This window comes from Cydia amplana, chromosome 8 (genome assembly GCF_948474715.1).
Source record: "Cydia amplana chromosome 8, ilCydAmpl1.1, whole genome shotgun sequence".
In the NCBI taxonomy this organism is placed as follows: domain Eukaryota; kingdom Metazoa; phylum Arthropoda; class Insecta; order Lepidoptera; family Tortricidae; genus Cydia; species Cydia amplana.
Window position 1 is genome coordinate 8,043,800 of NC_086076.1, and position 21,695 is coordinate 8,065,494.

Genomic DNA, 21,695 nt, shown 5'->3' on the forward strand with positions numbered 1-21,695 from the left:
GATTTCGTCGCTTTGCTAGAGGTATGTATGTATGTATGTAAACACTTTATTGTACATAAGACAGGTTAAGATACAATTAAAAGAAAGTATACAATGTATAAAGGCGAACTTATCCCTATAAGGGATCTCTTCCAGTCAACCTTTGAGCAATTGAGAGTAGACAAATGAAAATGACAGACAAACGAACACATGTACTGAAAAGCAAATTATGGTTCAATTATCACCCAAGTAAATAATTAAAACCTTTAGCCTACATAGCCTAGAGGTAGCTAAAAGTACATCCGTTCGGCCCCAATTTTGGGGCAAGCCATAAGCCGCGCGTGGCGCTGTCGCCACCTAGCGGCCATATCTGTGCTGATCGTAACAGACGCGTTTTGTTAGAGAGTGAGTCTTCTGTACTTAGTACTATTATTTATTCTGTGATATAAGTGACCCGATCTCTCGAACGAGTTTGAACTTGGAACAAGATCGGCTCGCTTTATATTTTGTCAACTTTACTTTAGTTTTGATAGACTCGGACCAAGCTCATTCTGCACAGACTTTGCAGTTGCCTTAGTGAGTTATAGTTCGTTTTTTTAGCATTAGAAAGAATTTGCAAGAAGGTAAGCGATCTTGACATCTATTTTAATTGAAAAACGCTTTTTAAAAATCAAAAACTATTAGTTATGAAAGCAGACAGTGGCGGATTTCCCATAAGGCACAGTAGGCTCGAGCCTTGGGCGGCGAGATATTAGGGGCGGCAAAAAATCACTGATGATAACAAGAAATAACACAAAATTATTCATATATAGGCAACGAATTCTCAAAAAAAGGTATAGAGAGAAATGCTTGGAACACAATTTTTGACTTCGTAACTTTGTTTGAACTACTTAGGAGGTCAACATATCAAACTTGTAGCAAATTTAATCAACTTTCATTTTGTATAATGATCATGTCACAAGGACGCATAGTTTCTAAGATATTATAAGCGAAAAACCGAAAAATGGGACCTTTAAATCAAACCCCCCACCCCCGCTCAAGGGCTACGGCCGGCGACTTTTGATATTTTCACCTCCTAACGAGTCCAAACAAAGTTACTTAGTAAAAAACGTGTCCAAGCATTTCCCTCTATACCTTTTCGTTGCCTGACCTAAATGAAGTCAGTATGATGGGTGCTGATACTGAGAAAGGGGCGGCTACAGGGTCTGAGCCTAGGGCGGCAAAGACTGCAAATCCGCCACTGAAAGCAGAAGAATATAAATGATCGTATTAGATTCATAATTGTTACATATTTGCCGTAACTTATTTTGAAAATGTGTTTTTCAATTAAAAGACACATCAAGATTGTTTACCTTATTTCTAATGCTAAAAAAATGAACTATAGCAAAGGGAGCGTGGAAGATTTTTCACTCGTTTGTTCATAAGATAGCTGTGTTTTGACCCGTGTTAAACTGCGTTTGTCTTACGAAAGTTACGAACCATGACTGAGTCATAGTATATTAATGTACCTTAATCGAATATTTTCCTTCCTTTCTGCATTGAGTGCCGGGAACCCACTCGGCATGCGACGCGCTCTGTTCGTAGGCGCTTTCCTCTACAAAGCGGGAAAACACTAGAATCGGCTACGCGTGTATAGCGCTACAAAAACCTTGCCAGAAAACGCGTTAATTTACACTGTAAAATTGAAGGGATGTTTACAAAAACAACATAACTGACTACACTGGTTGACACCTGAAACGATTAACCATGTTCTTAAAAAAGTGTCAACCGTCTAAGCAGTTATGTTGTTTTTGTAAACATACCTTCAATTATTTGTGAAGCCCAATGTGTATTACCGTGAAAATTAGGTACATTTACTACTATTTTAGAATTATTTTCTTGAATGTAGCAACATTATTATAAAATTTATAAACGTCAGTTAACCGCTGTAGCTGTCTAGCTGTACGCTGTACTGTACGTTTTCTTGTCAAAACTCAAAATGTGGAATGTCTAATCTCATCTAAAATTCTAAACTAAATCGCATTCTGAGCAACCACCACGGTAATTGTTTCTTCAAAAAAATTGCAATATTAATTATTAAAATGGAACCGATGACGCTTGGAAGTCCTACTCACTCGCCGTCAGGGAGTCCGAATGTGGGATACCTGCCACCCTTCCTGTTAGGGGAAATTAACCCTCCGTCTACACCCAGAACCAACAGCCTGTCTCCAACGAAGGGCCGGAACCTCGCATTTGGTAAGTAAAAAATGAACCATCTTGGTAATAAAATTATACTGTCTTAGTCATGTCACGAAGAGAAAAAGAGGCTCTGTTTAAGTTGCTGCATTGCAGCATTTGATGATCTATTTCAAAATAATCCTGTCAAGCATTATTAGTGACTATCTAAACTTATCAGTGTTGTCAAAATTGAAGATCATATATTAATTAAATTACAAAATTAATTCACTTTGGGGCATGTAAAACAAGAAAGCATGTAGCCACTCTTATTCTCTTATTGTTAATTTTATATGATTAATCAATCAAAATATTTTTTTGTGAGTATTTGCACATTAAAGTATTAGGCTTAAATACTTAAATAGCCTCCTAAGGCCCAGCCATACAAACAAAACATCCAAAATTTTCCACTGAAATTTGAACCTACAATGTAGGAAATAGAGTTGATTTTGCATTGTATGAAAATTGAACGCAACAAAGCACAAGCGACTCTGTTCCAATTGAACATGGTTTAAATTACATCGAACTGAATAGGTACTATAGGTAGGACCTTGGGCCTTAGGAGGATATATAAAAAAAGCGGCCAAGTGCGAGTCGGACTCGCCCATGAAGGGTTCCGTATTTAGGCGATTTATGACGTATAAAAAAAACTACTTACTAGATCTCGTTCAAACCAATTTTCGGTGGAAGTTTACATGGTAATGTACATCATATATTTTTTTTAGTTTTATCATTCTCTTATTTTAGAAGTTACAGGGGGGGGGGGGACACACATTTTACCACTTTGGAAGTGTCTCTCGCGCAAACTATTCAGTTTAGAAAAAAATGATATTAGAAACCTCAATATCATTTTTGAAGACCTATCCATAGATACCCCACACGTATAGGTTTGATGAAAAAAAAATTTTTGAGTTTCAGTTCGAAGTATGGGGAACCCCAAAAATTTATTGTTTTTTTTCTATTTTTTTGTGAAAATCTTAATGCGGTTCACAGAATACATCTACTTACCAAGTTTCAACAGTATAGTTCTTATAGTTTCGGAGAAAAGTGGCTGTGACATACGGACGGACAGACAGACGGACAGACGGACAGACAGACAGACATGACGAATCTATAAGGGTTCCGTTTTTTGCCATTTGGCTACGGAACCCTAAAAACATCTATTACTTGGGAACAAATATCTGTACATCATAACTTAATTCATTGTTTACTTCTTCTCAATTCCGATAGTTTTTTTACATAAAATATTTTGGAATTTCAGGTTCACCCACAAGCCCAACTCAAACCTCCACACCAGACCAAAAACATTACCGTCAGAACCTCTCCATGCACCAGCAGGCCCTGTACAACCAGCAAAACATGTTTGCCAATGCCCCTACATCACCAAACGCGTCATACAATCCCAATATGTCATACAATCCACCGAACATGTCTTACAACAACAGTAAGACGACAGGACCACCCATAGAGGACTTGTTTGACACAATTAAAAGCAATGAACCATCTGTAAACAAGTCGCTATTCCAAGAGCAAAGCTTTTACAATAACTCTGTGATGCAAAATTCGTATATGAACAGTATGAATGGATCTAGCATGAACCCGGTAGCGTGGGACGGGAGCCAGGAGCAAGAAGAATACTGGGTGACCGTGTTCGGATTTCCACCGAATGCTGCAAATACAGTATTAGCAAGATTTAGCAACTGTGGTGCTATTTTAGGTAAGGCAATTTTCTATTTTAGATATGTACAGTATAATTTTTATCGTAGCTAATAAAATAAGTGTTAATAAATTGTGTTAGAGAACATATTAAAAGCGTAATTTTTTTTCTATAAACTTGACCTGATTGAAAACAACTTTTCTTTTCTCACTTCTTTTTAAAGTGTAAGTAACAAGTACTGGAACTTTTTACTTGCCTTAGAAAAGCTAACAACTTATAAAACATGATGTTGACAGACAAGCAATATCCAACGCAAGGCAACTGGGCGCACATCCGGTACGCGACGCGAGCCGAGAAGGAGCGCGCCATGGCACTGAGCGGGCGCCAGGTGCTGCCCGGCGTCATGGTGGGCGTGGCCGAGTGCCGCGAGCCACCAAGGCAGCCCACCATCTCCAGCGTCACGAGGTGAGGACCCATGACCCGTTTTTTACCCATGTAGGATAAAAAACTTACAAGGAATGGTACTTAACTGTCCTGTTCTGATTTGACGAATCAAAGAAATATCATTGATGCAAATTGCTAGTTAATTATCGGTTTGATTATATGTTTGAGAACATGAAAAAAATAATGTTATATTGGCTCAAACTAATGTTCCAAAAAAAGCACCCTTAACCTTTTCGACGCCGTGTCAAACACAAAAGCTGTCACGTTGACGCCACGTCACCGAAGGGTCAAAACTGAAATTGAACTTTATTATGCATATGCACGTAGGTCTATGTTGCTCTGTGATATGTGACCGATTAATCGGTCTTTGGCGTTGAACCTATGGTGCGGATATATCGGTCATTGGCGTCCAAAAGGTTAAAGTTTTGTATTTCTCATTGTTGAAGACACACTGGTTATTTTATTTTTATATTTGTTTTTATTTATTATGCATTTGCCCCTTTCTAACAAGCACTTTTTTTTTATTTTATTAAAAATGGGCTTACTCATGGCCACAGACTAGCCGAGGCGAAGACGTGGCCTACGATGGAGCGAGTCTGCCCAGATGGTGCCTGTTCACCCTTGATTTGAAGGTTGCCGGGTTATATGAGCTCAAACTCATAATCAACTCAACTTATGTCAAAATGACAGAGACAAACGATTATCAAACTTGTTACGAGTTGACAGACGTTTTTGAATAACGCCATTAGTCATCAGATGTGAATGGAACAGTCAGCAGCAATAGTTGCTAAGCGGGTGAGGTCGTTTCGTGCCTGCAATATGGCCACTTGGGCACCAACATTTTTAAAGGAAACTTAAACTTTATTATTTTCTATTAAAATTGAATCTCCAATAATCATACATTTTGAGATATGGCCATATTGCAGGCAGGCGGCGAGGTGTTCAAAATAATCTTGACGCGACTTTATTGTTAAGAGACTAAAAGCGCGTCAAAGTAATTTTGAACACCTCGCCCGCTTAGCAACTTCTGCTGCTGACTGAACCACACTGAAAATTTAAGCTTCATTTCTATGATCTGGTGATGACTGGAGCTTATAATCCCACCCGTGTGTTAGAAATAGTAAACGCCGCTTGCGTCCAGTCCGCGGCCTTAGGAAAACTTAATGTTTTTACATAGATTTTTGTTTTCAGACAAACTCAAGGCGCCCGTTCCCTGTGCCCGACGCCCGTGCCGTCGGCGCCGGTGCCGCAGCGCTCCAACGGTCTCATCTCCAAGGCCCTGGACTACGTGCTGGGCTGGTGACACGGCCTCAACGCTGTCAGGCGACTCCGGCTTATGGTAGACTATGAACTGTGGACTTCAAATTATTGATGTTGTCGTAACGATGAGTAGGGCATATACTAGACTCTTTGATCTGTGTGGCGGTTAACCTTTTGGACGCCAATGACCCATATATCCGCACCGTAGGTTCAACGCCAAAGACCGATTAGTCGGTCACATATCACAGAGCAACATAGACCTACGTGCATATGCATAAAGTTCAATTTCAGTTTTGACACTTCGGTGACGTGGCGTCAGCGTGACAGCTTTTGTGTTTGACACGGCGTCGAAAAGGTTAACATACTGCGATGTGTCTTGCCGCAGATAAAACATGCAGTTTACTCGTATCTACAGCATAAAACAGTCGCTATCAGATATATTTTTCTGTGGAACTGTTATGTAAATTAAGGAATCTACTGTCACATGGTTTGATACGGAATACTTTTAGACTTCATCAATTTAGCTTGCTTTTTCTCATGCGTAGAAAATTGTCGACCTGTATTGGTTACAAAATTAAGTTTAACAATTTCCATTTATCATAACTACAGAATAACGGTTTCCTAATGTAAATAATATCAACATTCTTTAATTAACAGCTAAATTAAACAGGGAGGGAATCCAAAACTATCATATATCCATCATATTTTTAATGGAGCCGCCAAGAAGCTCAAAAATATCTGAAGGCCTTTATAAGGCAGACGGAATATAATTATTTCCCATTATGATGACGCCTTCATGAGTAGCTGACCGGAAAAAGCAGTTGTGGAGATCAGGGGATGAGGCCTTTGCCCAGCAGTGGGACACTAAAATGGACTATAAAAAAATATGATAATAAACCCTATTGTAAAGTGATAGGTTTCAATATAGCATAATTTAGTGGCTTTGATCAGATATTTCGGAACACCACACACTCAGACATAAATATAATGGCAGCTGTACGTTACGACAACATTGACAACTATTTGCAATATTATAGTTCTTGGTGCTGTGATATGAAAAATAAGGACAAATTTAGGCGTCCTTGACACTTAAAAGTTTTATTTTATCATCATACAAAAAAAAGAAAGATGCAGTTACTTATTCCTAGCCAGTAACATAAAGTCGCCATTTGTAACATTTTTTAATCTTGTAAATAATTATTTTAATGTAATTAGCTAATTAGGTTAGTTACAATATCCACTATTATTATTGTTGTAAGTGAATGATCAGTTGATTTCTATAAATAAATAAAATAAAACAATTAGTTTCTTAAAGTATTTATACTTTATTTCTAAACATTACATACAAAAACCTTATTTTTAGATACATTTTAAGTGTCAATTAATAATTAATAGATTTTTTTAATCTAGTCCTATCGATTACTCTCAGGTATTTTAACTTTTAATTCCTATCACTTCAATTTAACACTTTATAACATCCAAATGAAACCTAGAATCGACAAGTCGTTACGGACTGTACTTTTGAGGTATCACAAATATTTGCCCTCTTGTGTATTAGGTATTATTGTTTGTAATATTCGTATTATTACTAGACGCTCACACTATACATATACGAAATAGCTTGTCGTGCCTAAGCCTCGTCTCGATATGGAGACGAGGCTTTACGGCCACAAGTAGGATTAAAAGGTACAGTATCATGAGCTACGAGAAATCAACATTTAAATCCGCGCCTAATATATACACAAGCGCAGAGAAGATCCTTTAGTTTAGTTTTTTGGCTCCCAAATCCTTGGAGCTTGCACGCGGACTGTTCCTATAACTTATTTGCAATGCTAGTTACTCTGGGCTTTTCTACTGTAGTTACTGTATATAGAATTATATTAAAATAATTTTAAAACTTTAACCTGACTCTGGTTTCTTTTTATCGTAGAGAATTTAAAAATAAAATTAATATTTAGCCTATGCCACCTGGGTCACAAAACGCTACAGTAGACTGCTAAAATCACCAGCTTCCTTCTGAGCTTTGTCTTAGTCGGGAAAAAATAAAATAAAATTTACAAATATAACACTTTCCAGTACAATCTAAAAATTTCTCTGTTTGATAGAATTTAGGTATGTTGTGATTGTGATCAATAAAAATATATAAATATTTATAATAAGATTAATAAGAAACCTTGATTATTTCGTCACAATTTATAATTCATCTTCTTCATTCATATAAGAACTTTTAAATAAAATACATTTACCCATGCTAAAAACTACACTGGATAAAGATGGAACAACACAGCATTGGATGGTATATACTAGCATGTTAATTAAAATTAGTACCTATTTACTGCTGAATTCATTATCAGATGAATGTTTCCATTTGATTTGCGACAGCCAGCATCAACTAAGACTTTATTACCATTGAAGTTCCGTTTTATAAATCAAGACAATTTTAATATGTAATTCCAATTTTATTTATTGACGACTCGACGTTCGTCATCGCTGCTTGGGCGGCACGGGCACACAGTTACCTTTTAGGTATTTTGGAGCAGGTTTTGAGTTATAGAAGTTACACCTCATTATTCTTATCAAGCCCCGTCTCCATATCGCCCGGCAAACCATCGAACATTGGAGCCAATGTTCGATGTTTTGCCGCGCGATATGGAGACGGGGCTTTATACTGACATATGCCAGCATATTTCTCAGCTACTAGAAATTGGATTTATGTAATATTACACAGAAACAGAGCAAGTTCTGTCTAAACCAGATTAGTAACTATAGATATATTATGTTTGTAAGATTAGATGGAACTTTTTTATTTAGTAATTGAGTGTTATGTAAAAACTACAATGGTAATAAAATACAGACATTAAATTTATAAATAGACCACATCAAAACTTACTTAAAACTTGGATTCTCTATAGTGGCATTGGCTAGGTCGGTCATCTTTGGGTACTTGATATTGTGCTTGTCTAATTCACTCTGGGACCAGAGGATCATGCGCAGAAGGCTGCATAGTTTGGGGTTGGTGTATTCTTGATTCTCCATCTTTAGTATGGCTGCGTTTAGCTCGCTGGCTATCTGTTGGATACAAAGACAGGTACTTCAATACAAAAGTCAGCAAAAATCACATTAACAAGAAGATAACATAGATATGTCTGTTTGAAATCTAAGTATATTTTGACACACAGAACTGGCCTTTCATCGGCCTCGTATTTATAATTCCGCAATTCATATTACACGGTCCAATTTATTGTTTTGTGACATGTATCAGCCACAAGTCAATTCAGGTTGCTGTCAACTTGCCTTCTGGCTGTGGGATGGCAGTAACAAATCAGCGAAGGGCGACGCGTGCGGGTCTGGGAACGCGAGCAGCGCGAGGGAGCGCTCCAGCTCGGTGAGCGCGGTGCGGTCGTTGGCGCCAGCTTCGGCTAGGGTAGCTGATGCGAACGACAGGGCCTCCTCGGCGCGCCCGGCGCGGATCAGCTCCAATAGTTGCAGTTGCTGTGATAAATCAAATGTCATTTTTAGAAAAGTTTCATAATCTTTATAATTACAAATTTATCAGCACGCTAGCTTCTATCCCTAATAAAAAATGACCTGCCTACAGTTGCTGCACACTATGGAAGTTATATGGTAATAAACGAAATAGGACTTAACACCCTATTATGGGTTTTCAAGATTTTCAATATGTATACAGTAACTATTGAACTAAGAAAAGAATAAGACAATAATAAGGCATCCAAACCTGCAAATGGAAGTACAAGTATCTATCATTGTCTAGCAGCTCCGGGTGAAGGGAGTTGACCATGGCAATGGCGTCCGGGATGCGGCCGCTCTGCACTGCCTCACGGATCATGATGCGCTCATCCAGAGAGCTGCAGAGAGCAGGCTCTTGCAGTCCAGCCTCTTGTTGGAATTTTAATGCAGCCTCCTTGAAGCCCTCTAGAATATTTCCAAGTTTTTTTTAACCCGACATCAAGGACAATGCTATGTTGGTGGCCTTATCTTAATCTTATTATTTATTTAATCTTTATTGCACAAAAGAAAAACCTAATAGTACAAAATGCGGACTCAATGCATTCACATAAGGCATTCTCTACCAGCTCTCTCTTATAATAAACTTCGCAGACTAGGTGAATGAGTTGAGTAGTAAGTTTGAATGTTCAATAAAATGCTGGAGGGTGTTGTGAGCCATGTCGTATATGACCATAAATCAGGGGTTCGGGTGCAGGAATGTTTTACACTAGTAAAACACCTATTTTTAATTCATAGTTTGGTAATTATTTTACAATAAACAAAGTTACAAATACACGAAGTCATTCCCACACCCAAAACCTCGTTGTATGGATATGAGTGATATGTTAGTGTTATGTTATTGTAAGTATATGATGTCCAAATAGTCATCTTGCAGTAAGGTTTGTGATAATACTCTTGTAATAAGATGATGTAGCACAACTAAAAGATCTCCAAACTCACTTTATTAACGTGTACTGTTTATTAAATTTTGTTCTCTAGATATTATCTTGTTTTTGTACACTGAAAGGATTGCTTTGTCGGATAGAGACCGTTCCCAGGGAAAAAAGTATTGTGTATACATGTAGATAAGACGAGACTATTCCCAAAATACTACGTGTTTGACTAGCGTAAGGTCATAGTCGCCACAAAAGAAAAGGTGAAACGACACATCTTAATCATATTCTATTGTTTTGAGGATAATAATATTATTGCTTAGCATCCTAATGGATAATGTTAACAGAAGAGAGGGTGGAAATAGATTTAAACAATACAAACCTGTGACTAAATAATTCATAATCAACATGTTCATGTCTGTTCGCGAAATTTGCAAGTCGTCAGTTTTGCTACGGTCGAGCACCTTCCTATCCGGCTTGTCGTTCGTACTGTTACTATTTGAGGATTGATCGAAGCTCATTTTGGATTTATAACTTTGTTATAATGAAGAAACGAATAAAGTAGTGAATTATTTACTGTATTCTTTGGATTGATTGCTATTTGCTAGACGACAAAATTGACAGTGACAGTTATGTGCAACAGATAAAAAAACTAAAACGATTGCAGATCACGGGCGTTTTTATCACAAACTTGAATAATATTGAAAGAATTGCACACGGTGCATGTATGTATACTGGGTCAACCAAATCTTGTCAGTAAATAGGAACAAAAAAACTACACTCTTCCTTTTCTTTTGGGTACTAGTACTAGTGTTAGACAAAGATAGTATGATTCTCTCTGTCTAGGTTTGATTTTTTTTTCGTCCATCTGGACAGTGTCTATGTTTGAAATCAAACAGACCTTTGACACGCTATAGATAACAACTGTCAAATAACTTTGTCAGTAGAAAAAGGCGCGAAATGCAAATTTTCTATGGGACGATAAAAGCGTGTACAGACGCGGACGATTTTTCGCCAATCTCTGAAAATTGTCCGATCAAATCAGGTCGTGCGGATTTGGCTCGCTGATTTCAAACCATGATTATGACCAATATTACCGATAAAATGGAGGTGTGGACGCAAGAATACCAATTTGTGCCTCCAGTATTCGCCTTTGGGGGCACTTTTTTTTAGTTTAGAACGCTCCAATATCGCTATAAAACTTAGATTGGTGTTTAAATTGGAGACGACGCCAATTTATTCTCTTATCTCGGTCGATTTAATCATCCCGTCTGGACTCACACCTTTAGCCTACATTTTTTAAATTTGCCGCTTTTTTAAAAGGATTCCGTAGCTAGGAAAAAACGTACCTAACTCTTATATAGGATCACTTTTGTTGTCCGTCCGTCCGTCCCGTCTGTCGGGAACGCGTGGAGGTATCAAGTTAAAATGTGTTTATCAAAAGCTTGTAATACAAGTGGAAATCTCTTTTTTGACAGCTTTTGTTAGAAAGGGACTTCCACTTGTATTACAAGCTTTTGATAAATAGGACACAGGTCTACAAACGCTAACTGGCGCGGACGCGTGCGTTCGATTTTACGTAGGGTGCCATGCCATTGTGGAATGGCAGTAATGGCACCCGTGTGCGTGCGCCCTCTTCGTGCACCCCCGCGCCAACTAGCAGACGGCCCTAGGGGCACTGATTATCGGCCTGTCAGTTGTTCGGAACTGTCAAATTTTTGTTCTGACAGGCCGATATCGTCTGGCGGACTGGTAATCAGTTGGGCACTAAAATTTTTCGACGCCGTGTCAAACACAAAAAAGCTGTCTCTCAGACGCCACGTCACCGAAGTGTCAAAACTGAAATTGAACTTTATGCATATGCACATATGCACCTACTAGGTCTATGTTGCTCTGTGGTCTATGACCGATTAATACGTCTTTGGCGTTGGACCTGCGGTGCGTATATATCGGTAATTGGCGTCCAAAAGGTTAACGTAACGAAATTATTATACTTTGTGCACTCGTATTTGCATTATTTGACACGTGTCACTCACAACAGCAATACAACGTAAAATGTCTTGTACATCGAAATTACAAAGGAAGACAATTGCACTGCGAACGTTTACATTCTACGTCATTTTTTTTAATTAAGGGTTGGCCTGACACCACCGTTATAAATCGGTAGTCGTCTAAGTAAATCGATATAATTTTTCATTTTAGTTCGCAACAATTCAATTCAAAGTTTTATTCATAAAATATACATTTTACACGTCAAATTTTTAAACATTATTAAATCTAGGTAAATTTTGTTATAAATAATTCATATTACAATAGTTATTAGATATGTATTTATAACAAAGCATTATTAAATTTATTATATCTTCTTATTATTATTTATTATTATTAACCATATAATTCTAGCTTTATTTAAATCTCAAATAAAAATTCATTAAAAGTCACAATTCGATACCTCAGTCTAGGTGCCATCCAATCGTAATTGCTTGCTGTGACAATCGATTTGGGTTAGTTACATCTCTATATACGTCAGTCATAATGTGTCAAATAATGCAAATACGAATAATCCCACTATAGTTGGCATGAAAATATAAACCATTTACGGGTAATTAGCTAATTTATTTTCAGTTCTTAAACGCCGACTTACTAATAATGAGCTGATAATACAATTTAAAAAAAGACTATTCTAGATTTTTTTATTGAATAATGCTTGGTAACAAATCATATCCTTTTTGTATTCAATAAAAAGTTCTAACTACATAATATAAAACAAAATCCCAATAATGCTCACCTGTGAGAACATTGTAACATTTGCGTTTCGATATCCGAAACAGCAGTCGAGAAGTCTTCTACATTATCGAGAAAATAACTTAGAAATAAAGCTAGTTTATCATTCTCATGATAAGGCGTGTTGAGCGTCAAAATGGTCACACAGTACTGCGATCCATTAAATCAAACCAACTCAAGTGCCTCCCACTTCAATAATCAAGGACTGCTCCTAGATTTTACCACTTTGACGCTCATTGTCGTCATATAAATATAATAATTAGATCACTAATAAACGGCAGCTGACGCGCCCAATCAAATACAACTATAATTCGACAAAAGTACAATCAAAATACCAATCAAAATTATGGCTAACAAAACTGAGGACAATGATATCATAACAGGCACTCTGCGTGAATTTATTATTCGTGTTAGTACTAGGTTCCTAATAGTTCCACGATTAGAAAATATACAAAATACCATGGGCTCTTAGTAGGCTCAAGTCACATTCGAGTGCTGGAAACTGAACAGCAGCTAGTCCCGGCTCACTCCGGCATCCATCCTCAGTCTATGAACACAATTATCCAGCAAACCTTACCTAAAGCATTACAAGCTAATTTATGTGTATGTGGCATGAACAAAGCTGTGGAATCTAACCTTGTCAATATTGTGAATCATTAACATTACGTTATGGTACTGTCAATTCATTTATAATCATTATAACAGAGGTGGGACACAAATTTGTATATAATTCTTAATACTGTATATCTATAGTTGGCCAGCAAAATGCATTTCACAATATTAATGGCAGTAAAAATTCCACCAGCGATCACAATGTCTTGCGTATATTATTCACAAATATGTTTGTCTTGATATATTTGCAGTTTAATACCGCATTGTCGACACCACCATTATTAGGACAGATCTGAAACAACAACAAATTCAGCATAATTACATCTTTGCTTTGTGCAAAATACACAGGTGACTTCAATGTCACCTGATGGTTATTGTATATTGATTAGCAAAATACACATTCCAGACGATTATAATTAAATAATAAGCTTAGTAATTAAATGGAAAGAGAACCAAGGGCAAGGGGATCAAAATTTATACTTGTCAGTTTGATAGTGAAGCAACATGCCTAGAAGGTAAATATAAGATACTATAATAGAAATAAAAACCGGCCAAGTGCGAGTCGGACTCGCGCATGAAGGGTTCCGTATCATTATCTATAAAAACGGCAAAAAAAAAACACGTTTGTTGTATGGGAGTCCCCTTAAATATTTATTTTATTCTGTTTTTTAGTATAATGTTATGTTGTGTCTGTTCGGAAATTGAATAATCCACTGGTCAATATTGCTGCTTCTCTTTTAGAATTCGAAATGAAAAGAATGTATACTTACAGCTTGGTACTAGATCCTGATGCATGTGGTGTTCGGCGTCCATGCCCAGCGGCATGCACGTGGGGGGCGGGGGTCGACGCTGGACCTGCATTAACAACACAATACCATTAAAGTACGCTGAATGACGCCTGTTCATTAAGTTTATCAAACTTGATTGTGTTAGTAATTAATCTTACTTAAAACTTAAGTTACAAACATTTGGAGATGAGTGACCCTTTATTGAATGTGTGTAGAATTGCAACAAAAAAGGTACATGTTTGACAATTTCAAGCGAGCACTCAATGTACATGACCCTGTTGCGTGAAGTGTGGTGCTCTGTTGTAGCATGGTGCCCCTATGTGGTGAAGGCTTAAACTTATAGTATTTTATGCAACCGTTGTTTAAGAGAGGTCGTTGTCGAAGCGCTGGTGGCCTAGCGGTAAGAGCGTGCGACTTGCAATCCGGAGGTCGCGGGTTCGAACCGCGGCTCGTACCAATGAGTATTTCGGAACTTATGTACGAAATATCATTTGCAGTCGCTTTTCGGTGAAGGAAAACATCGTGAGGAAACCGGACTAATCCCAATACGGGCCTAGTTTACCCTCTGGGTTGCAAGGTCAGATCAGATGGCAGTCGCTTTCGTAAAACTAGTGCCCACGCCAATTACTGGGATTAGTTGCCAAGCGGACCCCAGGCTCCCATGAGCCGTGGCAAAATGCCGGGACAACGCGAGGAAGAAGTTGTTTAAGAGAGGTCAAAAAAGGCGAGTGGAGTGAGTAACAATTTGAGGCGAAGCCGAAAATTGTTAACAAAGACGCCACGAGTACTTTTTGACTCAGTTGCATACAATACTTTTTCTACGGCCAAGCACTTACTTTGAAATAAAATTGTAAAATTAACAAATATTTTTCATTCAAGAAGTAGCAAAGAATGGAGGGTATGGGCGGGAAAATAATGAATGAAATAAAAAAACATGTCTATGGTTCACTCATCTGTCAGATATGATATGACAATTAAAATTAGGTTGGCAACAATGTATTTCATAAAATATTTTTTAAGTGGTGATTGCACGAAGTATCATAAAAGTGCCAAAAAGATACTGCGTGTATGCACAAACACTTTTTTGGGGAATAGACTAAAGACTTGTCTTGACAACTATAAGATAGGGGTTTAAAGGTGTGCACGACCCTTTAAATGTCAAATAAAAGTACGGGAGTAGAAAAAAGTAATAATTATGTTACCTGGTCAAGGTTGAATCGCACGAAAGCCTCGTACTGTTCGGCAAGCTTGTTGCTGAGAGCAGTCTCGTATTCTGCGCGCAGAGCTGCCTCCTGATCGCGCAGCATGCGCTCGCATATCATGCGGACCTGACAAAAGGTTTTGCATTAATGTTTGTATGATAAAATATGCCTTTATGAACACTAAAGTTAATTCATATTACAGTTGGACAAAGTTTATCAAAAAGGATTATTTCATTTGGTATTGAAAATGTTGACTTGTTTTTGACACAATTATCATTTTCGAGATTTTTGACAGTTCAATCCACAGTTGACACTGGTGATTTCTAAGATAATTTTAATTGTTTTGGCAGTAATGGTTTATTGAAAACCAACAATATTTGGTTAGTAAGGCAATTATTGTCGCAAATTAAAAGTTAAGATGGACCTCTTTGTTGGCATAGACAAAATAAAATCTTACATTCTTTAGCGCTGAACAAGATGATTGTCACCTTTTTTTAGTACAAACTAAATTGTGTAATCATTTGAACTGCCGAGTAACTATTAACCTAATTTAAATGTGAAATATATTACTTATACATGTACAACACACATTAATGTCATCAATATTATCTGTTTAATTGCAGTTTTGGAGACATACTCATACCTAACACCTATATTTTTTTGATGCCATGTGCTGATGATTAAATAAAACAACATTATGTAGGTGTAAAATCCAAGGTGACCCAAGTGAATATGAATCATTCTTGCTTCAATATAGAAAATTTTAACCTATTCTGTGTGGCATACATTCTGTCCACATTCTATCACAGCATATTGACTGTTAGTTAGGGTTTTACCATTACCATTTGCAAGTATCTAGTTAATGAAGTGTTTAATTTCTCATGATAAGATAACCAGAGCTGGCAAAACTCCTAAGCAAGCTTATCTTGTTGGAGAGAGACGAGCCAATTTATTTTAGTCTAATAAATTTCTATAGTGTAGTAAGTGGTCTTAGGCCCTGGATCTGTAGTTGATGCTAGTTGATGATGCTTTATGCTGTGTAGTCACATTATAAAGCAACACATAATATGTTTTGTAAGGTAATTTTAAGTATTTAGCTATTGAGGTTAACTTGCCATACCCTATTCAGGGTCCATGCTGTTCAATTTAATTTAAATACCATCTGTACCTGTAAAATTGTAAATACCACGGAATGCAATAAAGTAAATGAAATAAACAAAATATTGCAGTCATAATAAATTAATTATAATACACAATGACTGCACACAGTGTGCACAGTATAATTACGGCAGAACACCTCCTCTGGGGCTGTCGGTGTTTACCTGCTTAAATGTGAAGAGCGCGCGATTGGTGACCTTCTGCTGCTGGCTATGCGTGGAGCGATGCGGTGGCGAGGCGTCACCCTCGGAGCCACTGGACGATGAGCATGATGGCACACCAGTCGCCACGCGCAACTGTCTGCGTCGCTGCAGGCGTTTGATCTCGTCGCAGATTTCCTGGGCCATGCGCTCTGTCAATGTAATAAAAAACGTTAAATAATTATAATTCCAAAAAATCCATAATTTATAAATGGAAATAAAAATAAATTAAATTTATTTCTGTTTTTATTTTTTTACAAATCCATACCTTAACCCTTAAATGCATGATTTTTTCTTTTTGCCCGAAATTAATATATGTATCATATAATTGTTTGCCGTTTCTACGAAAAATAGTAAAAAAATTATATCATCGATTTTCACTGCGAAATCACAATCAGTGTTAAAAGTGGCATTAAAGCTATTAGTAAGGGGTATAGGAAAAATCTTAACTGCCATCAGAAAGGTACACTTTTTGTGATTTCAACTATTTGTGATGTTCCTATGATAAAGTTTGTAAATATAAAATAATTACAAACCCTTAAAAATCTGCCCAAAATCACATAAGCACTAAAAATCATCAACTTACAGGTTTTTCCAAGTTTTCCGTCATTTCGTCTATAAACAAATGTAATTTTTATAAATTAAAATTTAATACTGCGTAAATTTATGTAATAATTCAGAAAATTTATTAGTTTTACTATTGAAATAATATACAGGAACAAATAAAATTTGTTTAATTATGTATAAAATTTGATGTTTATGTTGTGTGTATAAATGCATCACTATGCATTTAAGGGTTAAAGGGCATTTCTCTAAACTGCCCTATATCTATTATTTGACTTGTATGGTTTTAATGGTTCCACGCAAAATAGGCGCTAGTAGTTGTCGAGTTGCGGAAAAATCACCCGTGCTAGAAAACAATCTATGGTTCATAGAGTTGATAATCCATTGAACCTTCTAGTTGGTTCTAACAACTTTTTGACAAAGTGTTAGTGGAGGTCGCCGTTTCAGCTTGAGCAAAAATGCATTCATATGTCCGGATATTCTCCTCTACATACAGGTCGCAATTCACAACCAATTCTCGTGAAAATTTTTCAAAATGCGGAAGTTGGCAAGGAATTAAGTACCAATAGGGTCTATGGCGCTTCCGACCATAATGTGTTCACTGTGATAATGACTCAACAAACTAAGTATGTTTTGTTTCACTTTTACATTTTCACTCATCATCAGATCTATAGCTCACAAAATTTTAAGAGAATTCTTGTAATCAATCTGATGCCCCATGTACACTATGGGGAAACGTGACATGGGGCGTGCAGACTCTGTATGGGGAAGACGCCCTTGCCTCATTCACACTCGTGACTTGATACTGGGCAGACACATAATGAGCCCGGAGGAGTTAAATTCTCTCGAGATCAAAAAGATCCTGCAGCTGTTTGAAGTTGCAGGTTTGGATCAAGAGTTGCAGTAGGTGGCGATCACAATAGATCAGGGATGGTCACAGTGACACATAAGCAGTGGAGCCTTATATAGCCCCTAAGTGTAAGGCCTGAGTGGACGCTCGAGTTGGGCGTGCAGCGGGGTGGGGCGGGGCGTGCGGCTTGCATGTTAAACAAATGCAAATGTATAGTAGCGGCCTTAGTGCACGCTGCTCAAATCACTTGTGAGCCCGACACCACGCAGCATGCCCCGCCGAACGCTCCGCTGCGAGCGTCCACTCAGGCCTTACACTAACAAGAAGATGCCGCATGTTACAACATCCTATCTTGTTTTTGAGTCCTACAAATGAAATATCCTACTTAATAGACTTTATTTAATGGACTGGCTGAGGCAGGCAACCTCTCATGGGAAACTAAACAAATGATACACATCTAATACAATATCATAGAGGAAATGGTGCTAGACAAACTAGCAGCTTTCCTGTCCATACATCTGATTTAAACGAAAACTTATATCTAGTTAAAGATCTACCTTTAGGCTTGCAAATAAAAGTAAGTTGATTGAATAGTTGATTGTACATATATCATAAACAGTGATATAGAACTTGAGTAGATTTAGTATTGTGCATTTTCCTCATATTTAATCATGAATCATGATGCTAATGATTTCTGTTGAAATCTATTCTTAGGTAAATGGTTTCCTAGTTGAAGATTTGTGAGGCAACCATGGTATTAATTATTATTACCACATATGGTGTTTCATTCTTAACACAGTGCAGTGCAGCAAGATTTTGAAATTTGTTATTTTCTCGTACCAATACCAAGTTGAACTGCCTAGATGGACCAAATATTGTCTTCAAGGTTTTTTTAGCTTAATATTGTGCTTTAAGTCACATTCACTCATTCAATACTTTTTTTGCGATTAGTACCTACTCTGGGTAGCAGTGTGTGTAGTCATTAACCTCAACTCTATTATAAAGTAGAATTCCTACTCTATATAATTCCCTGATTCTCATGGGTATTACTTTGGGAAATTCTTTTCCTTGCAATTACACACAGAAACCAAGGACTTTTATTGCCATAGCATGCTGTTAATGTGATGCTGGTGTAACTGATAATGATAATCAATAACAAAATGTACCTAGTACATATAAATAAATGAATACTGAATACATACTAAGTAACAAAAACATCATAAAGCAACAAAGAAGGAAAATGTTTGATGTTAAACAATAAATAATAGAGGTATTTTAATATTAAGTTACTAGCTTTTGCCCGTGACTTCATCTGCATGGAATAAGTACCTTACTTTTTAAACAAATCTGCTTTTTATTCATCCTTCTTTTCATCCCCAAATTGGTGCACTTTATAAATTTTCACCCCATTTTTTACACCCTAAAGGGATGATTTCGGGGATAAAAACTATTCTATATCGCTCCCCACAGTGCATACTATCCGCATACCAAGTTTCATCTAAATCGGTTCAGCGGTTATTGATTTCCCATACAAAGTTCCACCCCCCCCCCCCCTTTTTCACCCCCTTGATGGGCGAGTTCTGGGATAAAAAGTATCCTATGTCCTTTCCCGGAACTCAGTGTCTCTATGCCAAATTTCAACTAAATCGGTTCAGCGGTTTAAGCGTGAAGAGGTAACAGACAGACAGACGGAGAGACAGACACACTTTCGCATTTGGAATAGTATGGATTTTCCATGTAGGGACTAATAGACCAATCCCAGTATATCAAACAAAATTATCACCATTGGTGCATAATAGACCAGTCAATCAATAATCGCTATTGCTTTTGGCAAAAAATCTCAGGTTTTGTAAAAAAAAACCCACGCGAAAGGTCGGTTTCCAAACCAAGCAGGTATAGCAACAAAGAGTTTTTTGTGAGTCCATTTTTCGAGAGAGAGCGTGCAATCTGACGCCAGATAACCAGCCATTACAAAAAGAAAACTAGCGTTACTATTTTTGATTAGCTTCGTCATTACAATGAAAATAGATATATGATTTGATTTAGTTGTACGTAATAATTGCATATCTATTAAACGGCTTGGTCATGTAAAAACAAAAGAACAAAATCCGCCCAACGGTTTTAATACGTTCGTCTCACTCCAACACTATAAAAATATTCATGATAGCGCAAAAACAATGGCGATAAAAAATACAGCTGATTATATATTGTGATGTGTAGGTTTATATTCATTGCCTAATAAGGTAATTTCACAATAAATGTAACTAATAATGTTAAATCAATACAGTAATTGAGATGCAAATGATCTTTTGTGATGGGGGAACAAACCTGGGGTCAACTTAGCAGGTGCACTGACGGATTCTCCAAAAGATGAGGGTCTACTTTCTGACACTCTAATTCCTGGGCTTGTACTTGAGCTTGCAGCAAACGGAGCACATCTTCTTCTTTTAGCAGGCAGCTGAGCCTCCCAATCCAAATTTCTTTTCAGTGTAGCACACGCCATTTTCTTTTTACGCCCAACGAACGTCCTTTACACAATACAACTGGTTTAGGATTTCAACCAATTTCACCAAGCAACACGATACCAAAAATAATATTATTACTAAACGTAAACTAACACTAAAATTAAAATACTATTACTTTAATTAAATAAGCTTAAAGGATTTATCCGAAAATTAAAGATTTTGCGACGCTGATCACCAAAATCTAACAGCGGCACTTTTTTACTCAACTCAATTTTGTTATTGAAATTTCCAGGGAGCACCAATATACACAAAATGAATAACCATAGAGCATGGTTACTTTTTTAAGGGCTCTATATAGCTGGTCAGCCAAATCTTGTCAGTAAAAAAAGGCGCGAAATTCAAATTTTCTATGGGACGATATTCCTTTGCGCCTACATTTTTCAAATTTGCCGCCTTTTTCTACTGTCAAGATCTGGTTGACCAGCTATATATAAAAAGCCCTTGCTACACGGTCGCCGACAAGCCTTCTAACCGTCTGACCTTGGTCTGTCCTTGATCAGTTTTGGTCAAATTTTGTTGGAAACAACTGTCTACACGGTCCGTCCAGACCAAGGCCACGCGGTCTGAGGGGCTTGTCGGCGACCGTGTAGCAAGGGCTTCAGCCCTTGCTACACGGTCGCCGACAAGCCTTCTAACCGTCTGTCCTTGGTCTGACCTTGGTCAGTTTTGGTCAAATTTTGTTGGAAACAACTGTCTACACGGTCCGTCCAGACCAAGGCCACGCGGTCTGAGGGGCTTGTCGGCGACCGTGTAGCAAGGGCTTTCGATTTCGATCATGGTTTTGGTTCGATTTAAGCCCTTGCTACACGGTCGCCGACAAGCCCCTCAGACCGCGTGGCCTTGGTTTGGACGGACCGTGTAGACAGTTGTTTCCAACAAAATTTGACCAAAACTGATCAAGGACAGACCAAGGTCAGACGGTTAGAAGGCTTGTCGGCGACCGTGTAGCAAGGGCTTAAAAGTCATAATACACTATCGCACCGAACCGCGACCTTGGTGCGTGAAACCCATGAGTGTTAGCAAGAAAAAGGTATCTCTTTCATTTTAATTATAGAGTC

General features: G+C 37.6%; 3 protein-coding genes across 3 annotated transcripts; 1 reads left to right on the forward strand and 2 right to left on the reverse strand.

The window, feature by feature from the left end:
- The first annotated feature begins 2,042 nt into the window (after positions 1 to 2,042).
- On the forward strand, positions 2,043 to 5,679 carry LOC134650254 (nucleoporin Nup35). Its single transcript, XM_063505210.1, has 4 exons — positions 2,043 to 2,214; positions 3,455 to 3,910; positions 4,147 to 4,315; positions 5,486 to 5,679. Exons 1-4 carry the CDS (start codon positions 2,061 to 2,063, stop codon positions 5,595 to 5,597), a joined length of 891 nt encoding a protein of 296 aa, XP_063361280.1. The 5' UTR covers positions 2,043 to 2,060; the 3' UTR covers positions 5,598 to 5,679.
- Positions 5,680 to 8,335: 2,656 nt separating this feature from the next.
- On the reverse strand, positions 8,336 to 10,547 carry LOC134650537 (glucose-induced degradation protein 8 homolog). The gene is made up of 4 exons (XM_063505492.1): positions 10,337 to 10,547; positions 9,291 to 9,487; positions 8,845 to 9,046; positions 8,336 to 8,619 (listed from the first exon to the last, which is right to left on the reverse strand). The coding sequence occupies exons 1-4, from the start codon at positions 10,473 to 10,475 to the stop codon at positions 8,441 to 8,443; spliced, it is 717 nt and encodes a 238-aa protein (XP_063361562.1). The 5' UTR covers positions 10,476 to 10,547; the 3' UTR covers positions 8,336 to 8,440.
- A 2,009-nt stretch (positions 10,548 to 12,556) lies between these two features.
- LOC134650287 (akirin-like) lies at positions 12,557 to 20,852 on the reverse strand. Its single transcript, XM_063505248.1, has 5 exons — positions 20,441 to 20,852; positions 16,663 to 16,850; positions 15,341 to 15,466; positions 14,121 to 14,205; positions 12,557 to 13,642 (listed from the first exon to the last, which is right to left on the reverse strand). The coding sequence occupies exons 1-5, from the start codon at positions 20,613 to 20,615 to the stop codon at positions 13,632 to 13,634; spliced, it is 585 nt and encodes a 194-aa protein (XP_063361318.1). The 5' UTR covers positions 20,616 to 20,852; the 3' UTR covers positions 12,557 to 13,631.
- Between the last annotated feature and the right edge of the window lie 843 nt (positions 20,853 to 21,695).